General features: G+C 54.0%; 7 protein-coding genes across 7 annotated transcripts; 4 read left to right on the top strand and 3 right to left on the bottom strand.

Annotated features, from left to right (window-relative positions):
* Positions 1–179: 179 nt before the first annotated feature.
* P170DRAFT_452508 (putative RING and UBP finger domain protein) lies at positions 180–2,850 on the bottom strand. Its single transcript, XM_024851280.1, has 2 exons — positions 1,740–2,850; positions 180–1,673 (listed from the first exon to the last, which is right to left on the bottom strand). The coding sequence occupies exons 1-2, from the start codon at positions 2,727–2,729 to the stop codon at positions 432–434; spliced, it is 2,232 nt and encodes a 743-aa protein (XP_024710251.1). The 5' UTR covers positions 2,730–2,850; the 3' UTR covers positions 180–431.
* A 431-nt stretch (positions 2,851–3,281) lies between these two features.
* On the bottom strand, positions 3,282–4,353 carry P170DRAFT_421579 (ubiquitin family protein; the record flags this gene model as incomplete). The annotated part of the gene is made up of 3 exons (XM_024847373.1): positions 3,282–3,961; positions 4,036–4,251; positions 4,332–4,353. 3 exons carry the CDS (start codon positions 4,351–4,353, stop codon positions 3,282–3,284), a joined length of 918 nt encoding a protein of 305 aa, XP_024710250.1.
* A 614-nt stretch (positions 4,354–4,967) lies between these two features.
* Positions 4,968–5,437, top strand: P170DRAFT_432471 (uncharacterized protein). Its single transcript, XM_024848269.1, has one exon. The coding sequence runs from the start codon at positions 5,136–5,138 to the stop codon at positions 5,343–5,345; it is 210 nt and encodes a 69-aa protein (XP_024710249.1). The 5' UTR covers positions 4,968–5,135; the 3' UTR covers positions 5,346–5,437.
* Positions 5,438–6,240: 803 nt separating this feature from the next.
* P170DRAFT_470377 (Zn(II)2Cys6 transcription factor domain-containing protein) lies at positions 6,241–8,706 on the bottom strand (the record flags this gene model as incomplete). Its single annotated transcript, XM_024852749.1, has 4 exons — positions 6,241–6,341; positions 6,397–6,595; positions 6,650–7,501; positions 7,573–8,706. 4 exons carry the CDS (start codon positions 8,704–8,706, stop codon positions 6,241–6,243), a joined length of 2,286 nt encoding a protein of 761 aa, XP_024710248.1.
* Positions 8,707–8,966: 260 nt separating this feature from the next.
* On the top strand, positions 8,967–9,905 carry P170DRAFT_27978 (uncharacterized protein). Its single transcript, XM_024843186.1, has 2 exons — positions 8,967–9,438; positions 9,538–9,905. Exons 1-2 carry the CDS (start codon positions 9,226–9,228, stop codon positions 9,856–9,858), a joined length of 534 nt encoding a protein of 177 aa, XP_024710247.1. The 5' UTR covers positions 8,967–9,225; the 3' UTR covers positions 9,859–9,905.
* Positions 9,906–12,237: 2,332 nt separating this feature from the next.
* On the top strand, positions 12,238–14,733 carry P170DRAFT_483737 (CAAX farnesyltransferase subunit beta RAM1; the record flags this gene model as incomplete). Its single annotated transcript, XM_024853908.1, has 7 exons — positions 12,238–12,767; positions 12,884–13,039; positions 13,102–13,176; positions 13,242–13,369; positions 13,425–13,542; positions 13,629–13,904; positions 13,964–14,733. The coding sequence occupies 7 exons, from the start codon at positions 12,238–12,240 to the stop codon at positions 14,235–14,237; spliced, it is 1,557 nt and encodes a 518-aa protein (XP_024710246.1). The 3' UTR covers positions 14,238–14,733.
* P170DRAFT_27316 (uncharacterized protein) lies at positions 14,731–15,489 on the top strand. Its single transcript, XM_024843152.1, has one exon. It carries the CDS (start codon positions 14,848–14,850, stop codon positions 15,319–15,321), a length of 474 nt encoding a protein of 157 aa, XP_024710245.1. The 5' UTR covers positions 14,731–14,847; the 3' UTR covers positions 15,322–15,489.
* Positions 15,490–15,839: the final 350 nt, after the last annotated feature.

Genomic DNA, 15,839 nt, shown 5'->3' with positions numbered 1-15,839 from the left:
GACTTGCATTTTACTGATCCTCGGATCTATCTACTTATCTTATATAATATTATTCCCTCTACCGGATTCATCTTGAATACTAGATAGAGCGTCAACAAGTCAATAGGAGGGTAGCAGTTTTCATTAGGAAATGGAATGCACGTGATACTAGTATTCACCTACCTTTGCTCAATAACAGGACAGAGTACAAAGAATATCAGGTAGGATTACAAAGTACACGTGAAGCGGCAGGACGGTCGTAGGCAAGAACTGAGATGTCTTTTCACTCCTCCTTCCTGATTCCCATCCTTTCATCGAAAGACAGGAAACAGCCAGGAAGAAAGTAGCCTATCTATCAAACAACCGTGCATTCATTCATTAATCATCCTCGCCCATCAACCAAATACCATCCAAGAAGGTATGAAGACAAGAAGGTAAGAAGACCAGACCGATCATTTCTTCCTCCGCCCCTTCCCCTTATTCTTCTTGCCGGTGCCCTGCGCCTCCACCTCCGGAACACTCACCGTGCCCTGGACGACATCCTCGCTCTGATCCTTCAGGCGCTCCGAGCCACTAATGAAGAAGGTCAAGTCGCGGTTCTGCTCCGCCAGGTCGGCGTTCGAGAGCTTGAGCGCCTCCACCTCGGACTGGAGGTGGTCGATGCGCGTCATCAGGCTCTCGTTCATGGTCTTTTCCTCGCGCCACTCCTTCTCGAGTTTGCGGGCCATGGCTTCGAACTTGTCTGCGCGTTTCGAGGCGCGCAGGTTCTCGCGCTCCAGGTTCGAGAGGGTGTCGGTGGTGAGGGCGTCGTAGCGGGATTGTAGAGAGGAGAGGTTGGTGGTGGCGGAGTGGGCGGCGGAAGTGGCGGACTGCGCGGCGGCAGAGGCCTGCGAGGCCTTGTCGACGGCGCGCTCGACGATTTCTTCGAAGTAGGCGCGCTGGCTCTCGAGCTGGCTGGTCAGGAGGTGGGTGTATTCGACGCTCATGTTTTCGAGTTTCTCGCGCGGCACGGCGTCGGTCCAGTCTGGGGGGTCGAGGGCGCTGTTGTCGGCGGCGGGGAGCTCGACTAGTTTCCCGTCGGTTTTGCTCTGGATGATCCGGTGGACGTAGGCGTCGCCGACGTAGTCCCAGACGCGCTGGGTCGAGAGGTCCATGGCGAAGGCGTGCGCGGTTTCCTTGTAGTGGTCGAAGGCGTGCGCGCCGTCGTAGCGGCCGCAGCCGACGTTGCCGCAGATGAGGCAGACCCAGAGATTGATGTCGGAGCGGCAGACGGAGCAGCATTCGGCGGAGTCCGGGTCGAGGGGGATGCCTTGGCTGCTTTTGCGGAAGTCGTCTTGCGTGTAGCGGCAGACGGGGCAGCCGCTGCCTTTCCATTTCTGGAGACACGTGCAGTGGAAGACGTGCTGGCAGATGATCGTGAGCAGGCCGGTCGTCTCGTCCATGCGCTCGAGACAGACGGGGCAGGTCGGCAGCTCGATGAGGGCGGGTGTTGGCGGGGCGAGAGGTCGCGAGGAGAGTGCTGCTGAGGGTAGGGAGCTCGATTGGCTGGTCGATGCAGCTGAGCGCTGGGGACTGGTTGCGGTGTGGGGTGATAAGAGAGCGCCTTGATGAGTTGAGGGGAGTCCGGCCTGCGTATCCGGATCTACTGCTTGAATCTCGACGGTGTCCACGAACACAACATGGCATGTTTCCGGCTGTAGCAACGCGAACCAAGAATTAACATCACCATCATCAAACCCAATATGACCAAGAAAACTCACCTCCATGCTATTGAACACCTTCCCATTCCAATCTCTCTGCCACTCCCGTGCCCTCTTCCCACTCCGAAACTTCATCAAAACCATATACCGATTGGCGCGCGCCGTCCGGATCATTCGAAAATGACTGACATCATCCATTGTGGACTCACCCACGAACCCCAAAAAGTCCGACGGCGACATATACGACGGCACGGCCAGGATGCACAGCGTCGTGCAGCCCTCTTCGTCCGGCTGGTGCTGCTGCTGAAGGGTCACCAGCGGGCGGTCTTCCCCGGCACGCAGGCCCTGGCGCGGGGCACTACTCCCGCCCACTTCATCGTATGGCTGTCGCGCGGCCGCGGAGCCCTTCAGGTATGACGGATATTCCTCCTCGGTCAGATAAGCGGTCTCCTGGGAATCGCGGTACAGGTGCACAATGCCCCAGACGCTTTCGGAGGTCTGCTGGTCGAGCGGGACGTATTTGCCGCGCGTGCGTAGCCCGCCGAGAATATCGGTGCCGATGCCCGTCGCGACGGGGTTACTGTCCCGGGGCTCGCGGCGGGCGGAGCTGCGCTTGGAGCTGCTGAGGGGGCCTGGCTCAGACGGAATCATGTCAATGCACTCGATTGAGACTTTGTCTAGGCGGAGGTCGCGTTCGAGCTCGGATGCGCTGGTCGGCGATCGGGCGTGGGAAGGAGGAGGGGTAGAGGTGGGATGGAGGTTTGCGGACGGAGGAGCAGTGTCAAGCGGCGGGCCGTGGGCAGCGTCAGTAGAGACACCCGGAGGCGAGCATCGATGCTTTCCGGACGTTGACGGAGGATGGCGAGGGCCCCGATTTGAGGGAGATGAGTACCGGGGTCGCTTCTGGAACGGCAGGAGGGCTTCACATGCGGAGTCAAAGGATAGCGACGTGGGAGACGGATCTGTCACGCGATGGGAAGAGGCGCCCCGGAGGTCGGATTGAGGGCGAGAAAAGAGTTCGAGCGCGAGGTGGTAGAAATAGGAGGGCATCCCGACCGATGCTCACATCGCTGGAAGAGAACGAAGGTGGAGAGAATGACGGAGCCTCTCTTTCAACGGCCGTGATTTTGTTCGGTTTGTCTCCAGTCCGCTTCGGGTCGTGCCGATCATGTGACAGCCCGGTGGCGACGCAGACGGTTCTTTACACATTCCAGGATGATGGATGATGCATTATGGATGATGGATACCTATCAGTCACAGAGTAACCGGTCTTTGTTGCTGTGGTGCAATGCAGATGCATGCAGGTACAGCTCATCAATGCGGTGGTCTTTTGAATGGAAGTCGAATATGAGAAATGACTCATCTAGTATAAGCCACGAATGCTCCAAAGTCTACAAATGCTACGAAAGCGAAGAAAAACAATATCGGCCGTTAGATAGCTAGATAGCTACTCATTCATTGTTGAAGGTCAAGGTAAAGTAAAGGATAGAACTATGTAATGCACCATGGCCATGGTGATACAGAAGGTATTGCCCAGCAAATTTGTCAAAAGCCTGTAGAAAAGTCAAACCAAACGCCATGCAAAATCAAGACGATCATCCCCTAGTTTCCACCACGGAGTCGGAGAACCAGGTGGAGCGTGCTCTCCTTCTGGATGTTGTAGTCAGACAGCGTGCGCCCGTCCTCGAGCTGCTTGCCCGCAAAGATCAGACGCTGCTGGTCCGGAGGGATACCCTCCTTGTCTTGGATCTTGCTCTTGACGTTGTCGATCGTATCCGAGCTCTCCACCTCCAACGTGATCGTCTTGCCAGTCAGGGTCTTGACAAAGATCTGCATACCACCACGGAGACGAAGGACAAGGTGAAGAGTGGACTCTTTCTGGATGTTGTAGTCGGAGAGGGTACGGCCATCTTCAAGCTGCTTTCCGGCGAAGATGAGACGCTGCTGGTCGGGTGGAATGCCCTCCTTATCTTGGATCTTGCTCTTCACGTTGTCGATGGTGTCTGAGCTCTCCACTTCCAAGGTGATCGTCTTTCCGGTGAGGGTCTTGACGAAGATTTGCATACCACCGCGCAGACGAAGGACCAAGTGGAGGGTGGATTCCTTTTGGATGTTGTAGTCGGACAGAGTGCGACCATCTTCCAGCTGCTTACCAGCGAAGATCAAACGCTGCTGGTCGGGAGGAATACCCTCCTTGTCCTGGATCTTCGACTTGACATTATCGATGGTGTCGCTGGATTCAACCTCAAGGGTGATGGTCTTTCCAGTGAGGGTCTTGACGACTAGAGAGATGAGTCAGTATGAGATGACGACCGGGTGGCGAAACCATGGGCCGTGGCGACCAACGGGAACTTACAAATCTGCATACCGCCACGAAGACGGAGAACGAGGTGAAGGGTGGACTCCTTCTGGATGTTGTAGTCGGAAAGGGTGCGACCATCCTCCAGCTGCTTGCCAGCGAAGATCAGACGCTGCTGATCAGGGGGGATGCCCTCCTTGTCCTGGATCTTGGACTTGACGTTGTCGATGGTATCGCTCGACTCGACCTCAAGGGTGATGGTCTTGCCGGTAACTAATCAAAGGCAGAGGGTTAGAATCTGACCTGAGGTGGCGAGAGAGCCAAGCAGGGGACAGGGGCAGGGGAGAACTTACGAGTCTTCACGAAGATCTGCATGATGGCGACGGAGGCAGGTGAGATAGGTACAGTTGTAGTAGACGAGGATGTGAGATGGTTTTCAGTTATGTGTAGAGATAGCGAGAGAGAGGGGAAGGTGTGTCAGGAGTGAGGTGAAACCAGAGGGAGGAGAGTTGGAAGAAGGAGAAGGGGAGAGATAAGGCAGAGGAGACAAGGCTTAAGTAGGCAGGCACCGGCCGATGAGGGGAGGCAAAGGAGGCGAAGCGCCTTAGTCAGGCCCAACCAGGAATTGGCCGATAACGTGATGCAAGACCGGAAGATGGCGGTCAATTCGTGAGGAAGTGCCTTTGAGACGCTTCTGGCTTTGGCTCTGGTTCTGGTACCTCCTGGCACATTCCCTTTCCCATTCCTATTCCCTTTCCCTCTCCCTGTTCATTATCCGGACCAGTCACCGGGCGATCCCTTCTTACTCCGTTGGCTTGAAAGTTGGGGAAACTACTAGAAAGGGTGGCTATCGGCCAATGACTCAGGAGGTCCTCTCCTGCGGCATCCATGGTCTGAAAGGGGGGGAAGTGTGAGAGAATTTGAATTTTTTTTGGGGTACTGAATTTTACTGAATTTTACTGAATTTTATTTGATTTTATTTGATTTTATTTGAGGTGAATGATTCCGCTAATCATGATGGCATACAAAGGAGTCTGGCCGTGAGGACAGGTCAGAGCGACAGAACTCCGTCCGCACCCGCCACTGACGCCACCAGTCGGCATCGCTCGCGGAAGCCTTCATGCCTCAGGTTCCTTGTCCGGCCTTACCAGGACCACATGGCTGACATAACCCCTGCCGTTTGGATTCCGTCTTTGACCTTGTCCCTCCTGTGTTTTGCTCTTGTTGTTCTTGCTGCTCATCTGTTTCTCCCCAGGTTTCCGCGCAATGCGTCATACCCGAGCAAAGGCGATGACGTGGGAAAGCGGGCTTACGGCCCCAACGAGGGGAAAAGGTGGACACGATTCACCGACTACGGCGAGGTCTAGACGGCGCTAAGGCACTCAGGCCGACGGGACGGGTCAGGTGATCGTCGCTTCCGGCGCCCCGCTCGGGGTACCTGAGGCACTCCGGCTGGCCCGTCTCTGGTGATGTCCTCGACAATCCGACACGTAGTATCTTCCACTACAAGGGTCATCGATTTGAGTTTGTATATAAATAATATTCAAAACCTGCAAACTAGCTCAACTGGCGAGACTAAGCGAGGCGAGATGGCATGCTAGCACGCCACAAAATCACAAACTGAGCTCGGGACTCCCTGCCGCCCACCTCCCAAGAGCCCCCGAGACTCCAATATGGAAACAACACAAATATTCTGAATCAACATAACCACAACTGCATTCACATCACACACACGCTAAATCAAGGACACAAATGCAAAAATTGCAGCATCATGAAGCGAGAACTAGCCTCCAGCACGCGTCGGCAACTCAGTTGCGCTCGTCATTGCTGCTGCCAAACATTTCGTGACCGTACAGTTATCATGACATTCGTGATCCTCATCATCGCTGCTGGAAATACTGTGCGTGAAAAAGGTATACCACTGAGAAGTGAAGAAAGAGCGTGGATCGGAAACAGGAAAGGAGAAATCGACAAAAAACGACAGATGCTTCGGGCTAAATTTTGCACACGGTTAACTAAATCAAAAAAAAACAAAGTCAAAAAAAGGAAAAAAAACAGAAGCCGAGACGGTAGAAGACAGAAGTTGAGTGGGAACGATCGTAGTCGCTAAGAATGGCTTGATGCGAGTCTCATAATCGTAAATGCCGGCATATCTCATAGTTTCATATCGTGCAGATGCCGTCATCTTAAATAAACAGAAGCCGTAACACATTTGCTTGCGGGAAAAACATGTGCAAAAACCTCATTCTCCGGTGGTGTCATTTAGTTCGCCCGAATCACAAGTCGGGAGATGAATTTGTTGGATAAACAGTCAAAGTCGTTGCGGTTGAACTTGGAGCCGGAGCGACTCCGAAGGTAACTCTCTGTCGGGTGGGTCAGTAAGTGTCGTCATGATGGACCGAAGACTGCATTTCTTACCATACTGAGTCACATGCTGGCGGACCTCGGTCATGGCATTGCAGACGTCGGGATTCGAGTGCAGCAGGTGGTGATGCTTTTGGGTCTCCCAATCCGTGAATGCTGGCAGCTTCTGAGAGATAGCCTGGAACAGACCCACAATCACGCCAACGGGCGTCGTCTCCATGTCGTTGCAGAACTTTTCGACGGCAGCGGCATCCTGGAGGCATGTTAGCGATCGGTAAGCGTGGCTGCCGTCGAACGGGGAACTTACGGGAGTGCGGTAATGGCAATCGAACTGCATCTCTTCCCAGACCGCCAGAAGGATCGACGCCAGGATGAAGATGGTTGGCCAGTTCTTCAGCTTGTCGCCACTGTAGACGCTCGAGTAGAGACTCGACAGTTCCTCCAGAACGTCCTTCTGCAATTCACGCCACATGTTGGCCATGGCACACTTGATTTGGAAGTTGATCATCACGGGCGCCATCGTCTTGCCATTGAATTTCGACGAGCCTTCCTGGATCTTTCCGAGGAACCCTTCCTCCTCACCCAAGCCTTCCACCATGGTCACGTGGAGCGTCAGGTTGTAGGCAATGATGAGCTTCAAGGCTTTCCGGATGACTGGCAGCTTGGTGCGGAAGTAGTACCGGAACGCGGTCTTCAGCATCTGCGTCAGGAACGGCGTGCCCTCGAAGTAGTCATCGACGAATTTCTCAAAAGTGCCGTTGCCATCGATGTGGCGGTCAAGGTAATCGGACAGCAAAGCGTGCGAGATCCCCTCCATTCCGGCGGAAAGCTTGGCGGTCTCCACCTCGTACTGCGTGGGTTCCCGGTGCATCGATTCAACCCAGTCGACGCTGAAGCACTGCTCATCCCGCACGTAGACCTCGCGGGCGTTGATCGGAAGAACTTGGCCATAGCCATGGGTGATGAAGAGGGTCCGCTCCTGGTCTGAGAAACCCTTGATGTTTCCGACGGAGAATCCGAGGCTGATATGGCGCTCATAGTCTGCCTTCCAATCCTTCATGAAGTACCCAATCTCCTTGATGTCAATCCGCGTGCAGGGAACCTGCCATAACCGAGCATGTGAAGGTTGGCAGCCCGCACAGGGCTCGCCCTTATCGCACTATAATCACCGGGGTTAGCGGACTGCAGATGTATAATCAAGCTGAATGGTGGACGGGGGAAATAACGAACAGTCTTCTTGAGGAACTTGCAGCGCAGACAGGCACGCAGCTTGCGGATTTCACTGGCCTGCTTTCGCTGATCCGGCTTCAGAGGACCCTTACGCTTACCGACTCGCTTCTCGGTCTCCGGCTTTCCGTTCTGCGATTGCTTGCGAACCTTGGTCTCGGCGGTCTTCGCGGCAATGGGGCTCTTTCGCGAGGGCTTCCGGCTTGGCGGAGAAGCCGAGGACTGCGACCCGGAAGACCGAGTCGGTGACGACGAAGGCTTCTTCATGGGGACGGGAATAGGCCGGACAATGGCCACGGGGCTCACCGCCGTCGGCGACTGCGAGCCGTGCGATGTGTGGTCGTAGGAGACCCGGCGGTTGACCGAGTTGTTGAAGGCCGACTCGAAGTTGGTTTCGGAGCTGGGCGAGTTGACGGGGTTGGCGAGGTCCACGAAGCTGCCATAGGAGGTCGAGTAGGACGATTCCGAGAGGCTCCGGTCGTGCAGGGTCTGGGTCGGGTTGATGAAGATGCCCTGTTCCGGGAAGGAGAACTCGTTGGAACGACGCGGCTCGATGGTACTCCAGCCATTGTCGCTGCTGGAGCTGGTCAAGGACCGAACCTCGAGGTAGGTGTCGGCGGGCGAGCTGCCGCCCATCATGTTCTGCGGCGCGGCGTACGACATGTCGGGAAGGCCATGATCCGTGGGGAAGGCCATGAGTTCGGTCTGAAGGTCCTGGTAAGGGAACGGCACCATGTCCACGGGAGCGGAGAGAGGCAAGTAGGGACCGTCGAGAAGGCTGGTGCTCATCTGAGCCTGGGTTCCCGAGATCAGATCGACTGGCGACGACTGGATGGGCATGCCATAACTTGCGGCCGTGAACTGCGGAGCGGACGAGGCCTCTTCATGAGAGTACTGAAGGTGGGGTTGCAAGTGCTGGAATTGCCAGTCCACCATCAAGTTGGGATCTTGAGATACCGACTGTTCGAAAGCGTGACCGCTGGTTTGCAAGGGAGAGATATCTCGCCCTCCTTCCGTTCGGTGGGCAGGCTGCTGCTGGTCCACCGCCACGGGCCATGACTGAGGCTGAATAGTATACCCCCTCGAGTCATAGTCCAGGCCGATGAAGCCGTCACTCGATATATCAACATTTGACATTGTCACACTTTTGAAACTATTTACCAACAAGGGAGAGAGGGAAAGAGAAGAGAAGAAAAAAAGAAAAAGGGAAAAAAAGAATTCCCCTTCGGAGGGATGGGGAGATAGAAAAAAAAGAAAAGAAAAAAAAAAGAAATAAAAAACGAGAATGACGAGGAAATAAAAAACAGTACGGAGTAAATGACAAAAAAAAATAGAAATAAAAAATAATGATATAAAAGACAGGCCGGACAAGATGGGGGTGATACAAAAAACAAATAAGAGGGATGGAATGGAAATGACAGCGAAGCCAGAGGGGAAGAGAGGGCTTCGGGAGAGCAGAAAGCCCAGAATCCGGGGAGCGAAAGCGAGAAGAGCAGATGGCGGCGTGAAGCGGTGGGGAGCCAAAGCAGCGGTGAGGCGGGAGGTGCGTCGGCCGGAGATGCGCTAGGAGACTCTCGGACTGGCGGACTGGCAGGAAGGAGCGTTCGCTATCGGAGTGGGGGGGGGAGGGAGGCTGGGTCACCCGCCGCCCTGCAAATGCCACGGGGGTCTTTCCATTGGCATTCGTCGCTGTGGCGTTTTCTCTTCTCTTCCTCCTCCTCCTCCTACCTTACCGTAGGTGGTAGGTACCCAGGTATATTACTATACCTGGTGCCGTGTGTTCCACGTACGGTACAAAAAATACCAGTAGCTAGGAAGTCGACCTACGCAGTAGTACCTCCACTAAGATCGACTCGGCCTAAATTCGAGGTAAATACATGATTGACACGGTTTCCCCTTCCGGTGTTAGGTTCTTGATCAGTCTGATAATCTTTCCCGATCTCTCGCCAATGGACCACTGTTCGCTAGACTGCTAGTGGAAAAGGATACCCACCGATGCAGATTCCGGATTCTTACCTACCTCCGGGTCCCAACTCCGTTACCACCTCCTCACCTCGGCGTGTTCAGCCACATGCGACATTTCACGGGGGGGATGGAATGGAAGGAAGGAAAAGACAGCGATTGACAACAATTGACAGCGATGATATCATTGCCGTGGAATGCAGGAGAGAGCGGGGAGGAGACGAGACCGAGGAGGGGAAGGCCGATGAGTCAACAGGGAATAACAGGCGAAGCGGGGGAAGCGACGGGCAGCCAGTTGTTCTGCTGTACTGCGCATGCGTCGGATGAAGATGGAATAAGAACAACCCGGCGCTGGATACCACGGTACTGCGGCGGTTTACTCCGTGGATGAGACACGGGTGCGCGTTCGGGAAAGGCAGATCAGTGGGAACCGTCAAGATCGGGTGCAGCTGGGATGGCCGTGACTAATAATTGGCACATGTCGCCGATCGACAGCCTGGCGAGGCCGTGGCAATACGCCCGGCTCGGAACCCCCCCGTCGTCGACTGAAAGGCCACCGGCGTATCGCGACGTACGGGTGGGGACCGCTTGGGCGATGCGGTGGTGGTGACGGCGGTGGCATGTTATTGGCATGAGCCCAGTTCCGGGTTCCATCCTCGACTCAGTACAGCGTAGTATTCGTCTCCCGGGTACAATACCTCCTACACCTCCTCCGTAAGGGAAGAACAAGAATAGCATCTTCTGGCCGGTTCGGGTGACTGCCAATAATAGCTGCCGTCCCCCGTCCAGACTCAATCACTGCAGCACACATGTTGACTTGTTGCCAACGAGTCCGCTGACGCTGCAGTAGCTCCCAGCCAAAAATTACACTACTGTACGGGCATCCTTCCAAGCACCGGGCCATCTAATCTGCAGCCCGTAAGGTTGAAGACGAGATGACGATGGTGAGATAGACCGTGACCATCGTGATAAGCTGGCTGCCGTTGGCTCCCTTCTTTCTCTCTTCTTCCAATCCCGCGTCGTTGCTGGTTTGGGGGGGTTTGTCGATTGAATGAATCTCGATGGATGCGTCTGTCCAGCCGCCGTAGGATGTATACACCTCCTAGAGTATTCGGAGTCCATACCTATTGGATCCCATTTTTGGCTCGCGCATTTTAGGTTTATTTAGGTCGGTTTTTTGCCGCCTCCGATCTGAACTCAACCGTCTAGTCCCTAGTCACTCTTAACTAGGTTCGTGATGATGACCAAATATTGAATCCGAATAGCCCAGGTAAGAATGAGCACGCACGGCTTCGTGGCCAAGAGTGGATAGATCAGATCCGGCTTCTCAACAAACCCTGTTCAATCCCAGGGAGAAAGTCACGATGGATAAACGGCAAGGCGACAGACCGCGGAGTCCTGCACATTCTCCACGGGAAGGTTGACTGGAAGGGTTGGCGACGAGGCGAACAAGCCAAGTAAAAAAAAAAAAAAAAAAAAAAGGCAAAGGGTGACTGCAGGCAAGTGGGAAAGTCCCAACCGTAGGAAAAACGTCGTGCATATGAAATCAGGGCCCGTGGGCCCCACTTTTGGATGCTGGCCGTCAACTCCATTCGTCCGCCACCAAAAAATACTAAATAAGAAATCGTAAAAACAATAATAATAAAAAAGCTCTCGGTTCTGACTCGCAGCTAGCCACGCCAGCGGCCGCAAGAAATCAAAACAAATCGGCCAAACGCGTCAGTCTTTGGGTCACTGGTGCCGAAAAAAAAAAGGGTATCGGCGCTTAAGTGACGGGGACGAATTATTATTAGCATTCCACATGCACGTTGCATCCGTGGTGAGAGGTCCTCATGGAATCGAGCCCGATTCATCGAGCCTGGATGGCACCATCCCCGATGTTGAGTTTTCGAATCCTGAGGGGGGCAGGGCAGCTGCAGGCCATCATGACTTACGTAGCACTAGTGGGTTAGTAGGGACCATTATACCTGGTTACGCCCAGGTTGGATACACATTACACAGTAGCGTGGTTACCTGCTGTGGGTGAGAACGCAGCGGGTTTAGCAATTCCAGGGTCATCCTGACAGGCTGGCAAATCCATAGGACCAGGAAAGATCTACCTCTGTCGTCGAGAGGATCAACATGCACAGGAGCGACATGTGTTGTCTGAAAGGGTGTCTCGGATCAAGTCCATTGTCTACCCCTCATCCAGCGAGTCGATCATCAAGCTAGGGCGAGCTAGGATTCAGAATTTAGTCAATTCGCAGCGTAAAACTATTCCGCAGTGAGACTGTAAGAGGGAGTCAGCAGGGCGCTTAACCCTTTGTGGATGGCGCGTCTTGGCGGTCACGGGACATTGCTGGCCTTAGGCAGGGCTGGCCCTCGGTTGGGGAGGCTTCCAGGAGTATAGAACTCGACGAGCAAACAATATAAAGGATAAGCCGAATCAGCCAGCCAATTTGAAACAAGGGAAGCGAGATTGAAGAAAAAGAAAAGAACGAAAAAGAAAAAAGAAAAGAAAAGGCATTCCCTCACGGAGCCTGAGGTTTGGAGGGGGAGCCCCACCTGACCGGCGGGAAAAAAGAACAATGGATGCCAGCCAGCGATTGACCTCCCACGGACAATCGCAGTGACCACCATTGAAGTAGTACTCCAAACCAGATCATTCAATTTCGCTCTGCAATAATCCATTTTTGTGCGGGAATAAATACGGGATTGAATGAGTCTATGCCGGTCATTGCAGCGTCCGGGAAACATCGTCGAAAAGTTCGCTTCTCTTCGACCGCGCAAACGCCCGCGACAGGCAAATCAGACGCCAGAAGCTCCAGACCCAGTCTACAGACCAACGGCCGCTCCTCGCCTGCAGTTCATTACCGGAATCACCCATTAGTCAAACAGCAGCGCAGCACCACTGCTACCATGACTGAGACCGAGGCCCAGCCCGGGATCCCGCCGCTCTTTACGGAGCTGCCTCAGATCCGAGATTCGCTCGCCACCGAGACAACGGACCTTCAGAATGAAACCGTCTCCAAATGCCTGCCATTCCTCGCTGGCACTCAGAGCAGCCAACGCGGGACGCTGAATCGATTCGGCGTGCCGGCCCTCAAACGCGACGACCATATCGCCTTCCTCTATGACTCCCTAGAGGACTACCCCGGCTCCTTCGTCGGCCTGGATGCCAGTCGTCCTTGGCTGGTCTACTGGGCCTTGGCGGGCTTGTGTCTACTGGAGGAGGACACCAGTAAATTCAACTATCGGTAAGTCGATGCTGGTTTGCTTGCGCGGTCCTGTAGACTCGACCGGCGCGGTTAGACATGATCTTCGGTTACATGGACATCTTCTGAAAATGCCTCTCTCTCTCTCTCTTTTACAGCGTGACGTCTACCTTCAAATCGATGCAGAATCCCACGGGTGGGTTTGGAGGTGGACATGGCCAGATGTCCCATTGCGCGTCCAGCTATGCTGCCGTGCTGTCTCTTGCCATGGTGGGCGGCCAGGAGGCCTTCCAATTGATTGATCGAAACGCAATGTGAGCTGTGCGCCAAAAAGTCTTGTCCAGACCCAACGCTGTTCCTCTAACCCCTTAATCAGGTGGAGATGGCTCGGGAGATTAAAGCAGGCCGACGGCGGCTTCAGGGTCTGCGAGGGCGGGGAAGAGGACGTGCGGTAAGCAATCGAATTTCCTCCATCTCGTAAATTGTGGCAGCCTGGCTAATTGGGTGCCATGTTAGCGGCGCTTACTGCGCAATGGTCATTATATCTCTGCTTGATCTACCCCTGACACTTCCCCCTGACGCCGAAGCTCGACAATACGGACTGGAGTCCTTCACAAGCGGCCTTTCTGAGTATCTTGCAAGATGTAAGGCTACATCCCACTCTTGGTATCATTGGACACGATTGATAACGGCCGGCAGGCCAAACGTTTGAAGGAGGTATTTCCGGGAGTCCCGGAGCAGAGGCGCATGGTGCTTATGCGTTCTGCGCTTTGGCATGTCTATGCATCTTGGGAAAGCCCGAGGTGACCATAGCCAGGTGAGTGGCTGCATCGGACTTACCAGATCCGTCCCTTGCCCATTTTTTTTCTTTTCTTTTTTCTGTCCTCCCTCTGACCATGGTAGATGCATGGACGTCCCTTTGCTCCTGTCCTGGCTCTCGGCCAGGCAGTATGCTCCCGAAGGAGGGTTCGCGGGACGGACTAATAAACTGGTGGATGGATGTTACAGCCACTGGGTCGGAAGTTGCTGGCCGCTGCTCCAGTCCGCGCTAGACGGTACCCAACCGGCTGCATCCCCGAAGCAGACCACTGGCAGTCTCTACAGTCGAGAAGGATTGACCAGGTACATCCTCTCCTGCTGTCAGTCTAAGAACGGGGGACTCCGAGATAAGCCCGGGAAGTAAGTCATCCTTCCCCTCTTTCGATCTCTTGGGGGGGTGCTGACAATCAGCAACGAAGGCACCCGGATTCGTACCACACATGTTACACACTCACGGGGTTGAGTATGGCGCAATACTATCATTACCACACGGACACTAGCACCAGCTCGAAGGATGAGTTTGCGTCGGCATTCTCATGGAAGTACTCTCACGTTGACGCCTCGAACGGACCGGCTGACAGCGTCCTGGACAAGCGAGACCGATTGATAGCCGTCCACCCCCTCTACGTGATCCCGCACCAGGCCGCCAAGGAGATGCGCGCTTGGTACGAGCATCAACCGTTTGAGACCTAGAAACGCCTCATTCCAAGAAGGTCAAGAATTGAAGGATTGGCTCTAGCTCAGGTAACCCGGAAGTTGTGTAGTAGACCGGGGTGATGTTTTGTATCATATTGGTAGACCTCCTCCCGTTGGGAACTTCTCTTATTCGTAACCCAACCACGAGGCAGCTCATGACTAGTGACCATCTGGATAAAGCAAGAAGCAAGGGATTGATATGGCGATGCGAGTACCGTCATTCATTCTCTCTTTCTACAACCATGTAGTCAGCCGAATGACTTCATCGCTGCCCTGTGTTGTCATGCCATTTGGTTGGCGGACTGTGCAGGCTTTGCTTTTTCCGTCTTTTTCAGGGGGATTTTCATCGACGCCGGCGATTTCCCCTCAGTCCATCTAGCAGTCAATCCATCCATCCATCGGCACCATGCACTTCCATCCACTGTTGAGTCATTACGACCATCTCAATTCCTCTAATAGACAGCGACAGGAAAAGAAAAATCCCCTAGAAATAAAATGAATGGACAAGCCACAGTCCGGTTGCCCTCCGCCCCGCAAGGGAAACAAGAAGGCACCGACCTGCAGCCACCGAGGAATCCGCTGCAGTCCGGGGTAAAAAGGGAAAAGAATGAGGGTGGTGCAATTTCAGAATCGAAACCGAATTCCCCGAAAGCATCTGTGGCTAATCAATCGGCAGGGTGGTGATTATTTCCATGCCTCTCTCGTGTCAAGGTGGCATGGATTCCCCGCCGCACGAAGCGACAAGCTGCCAACTCATCAGTGCATCCGATGCCTGCCTGTCAACCACGAACCAGAAAAAAGGGCTGGACCAATCCGCCGCCGATCCGTCAAACGCAGGAATCGAAGAATCCAGAGCCAGACGATCCTTTTCTATCCGTCGGGGAATGAAACGTCCCACGGTTCTCTGCTCTGTCGGGGGTGTCAGTCAGGGACTGTGCTCTGGACCTGGACTGCTTTCGTTCGATGGAGTCCAAGCAATGGATCCCAGTCATTCCGTCTGCCAAAGGATTTTGATCCCGAGGCAATGGGAACTCGCCGGTCGGTCCATCCTGCAAGAATGAGACGAGAGGACCAGAAATGAGGGGCAGCGCAGCGCAGAGAAAAAAGACCTGTGTCTTTTGATTTCTCCCTCTTTCTTTTCGGAGTCTCTACCGAGTACCGAACGCGGTCGTTGGTCCACGGCGATCGTCTCCTACGTTACTTTACGACCCGGATTCGATTGTGGCGACCTCTATCATTGGCGGTGCGCGCTGGTCTCAACGCCACGGAGTTGAGCCTTTGTCTGATCGTAGTCATCCCGGGGCATGCTTTCTTTTTCTTTCTGGAATTTCGCGCGACATGAGCCCCCTCTCTAGCTTGGAATCGTTATGGTATGCATTAGTGGCCTTTCACAACGTTAGGGGTGGAAGGAGTAAGAATGAGAAAGAAAAAAAAAAAAAAAACAAAAAAAAACAAAAAAGAGCTTGGGATTCTTATTGATTCTCATTCCATGAAATCTGGATACAAACTGCGGGGATTAATTGAACGGGCTTCTCGACAGTCCGAAGAAGGCGCCGGAAAAAGAAAGGGGAGAAAAAAAAAAAAAAAAAAAAAAAGACA

This window comes from Aspergillus steynii, assembly GCF_002849105.1.
Source record: "Aspergillus steynii IBT 23096 chromosome Unknown P170scaffold_1, whole genome shotgun sequence".
Lineage (NCBI taxonomy): Eukaryota > Fungi > Ascomycota > Eurotiomycetes > Eurotiales > Aspergillaceae > Aspergillus > Aspergillus steynii.
This window is presented reverse-complemented; position numbering and strand designations above follow the sequence as displayed.

Bases quoted from the DNA above. Each gene is read 5' to 3' on its own strand.
- P170DRAFT_452508 (XM_024851280.1), bottom strand. From the start codon at position 2,729: ATGCCCTCCTATTTCTACCACCTCGCGCTCGAACTCTTTTCTCGCCCT. The intron at 1,674-1,739 runs GTGAGTTTTCTT...GCGTTGCTACAG, and splicing joins AGGTGTTCAATAGCATGGAG to CCGGAAACATGCCATGTTGT.
- P170DRAFT_432471 (XM_024848269.1), top strand. From the start codon at position 5,136: ATGGCTGACATAACCCCTGCCGTTTGGATTCCGTCTTTGACCTTGTCC.
- P170DRAFT_27978 (XM_024843186.1), top strand. From the start codon at position 9,226: ATGCCACGGGGGTCTTTCCATTGGCATTCGTCGCTGTGGCGTTTTCTC. The intron at 9,439-9,537 runs GTAAATACATGA...ACTGTTCGCTAG, and splicing joins CGACTCGGCCTAAATTCGAG to ACTGCTAGTGGAAAAGGATA.
- P170DRAFT_27316 (XM_024843152.1), top strand. From the start codon at position 14,848: ATGAGGGTGGTGCAATTTCAGAATCGAAACCGAATTCCCCGAAAGCAT.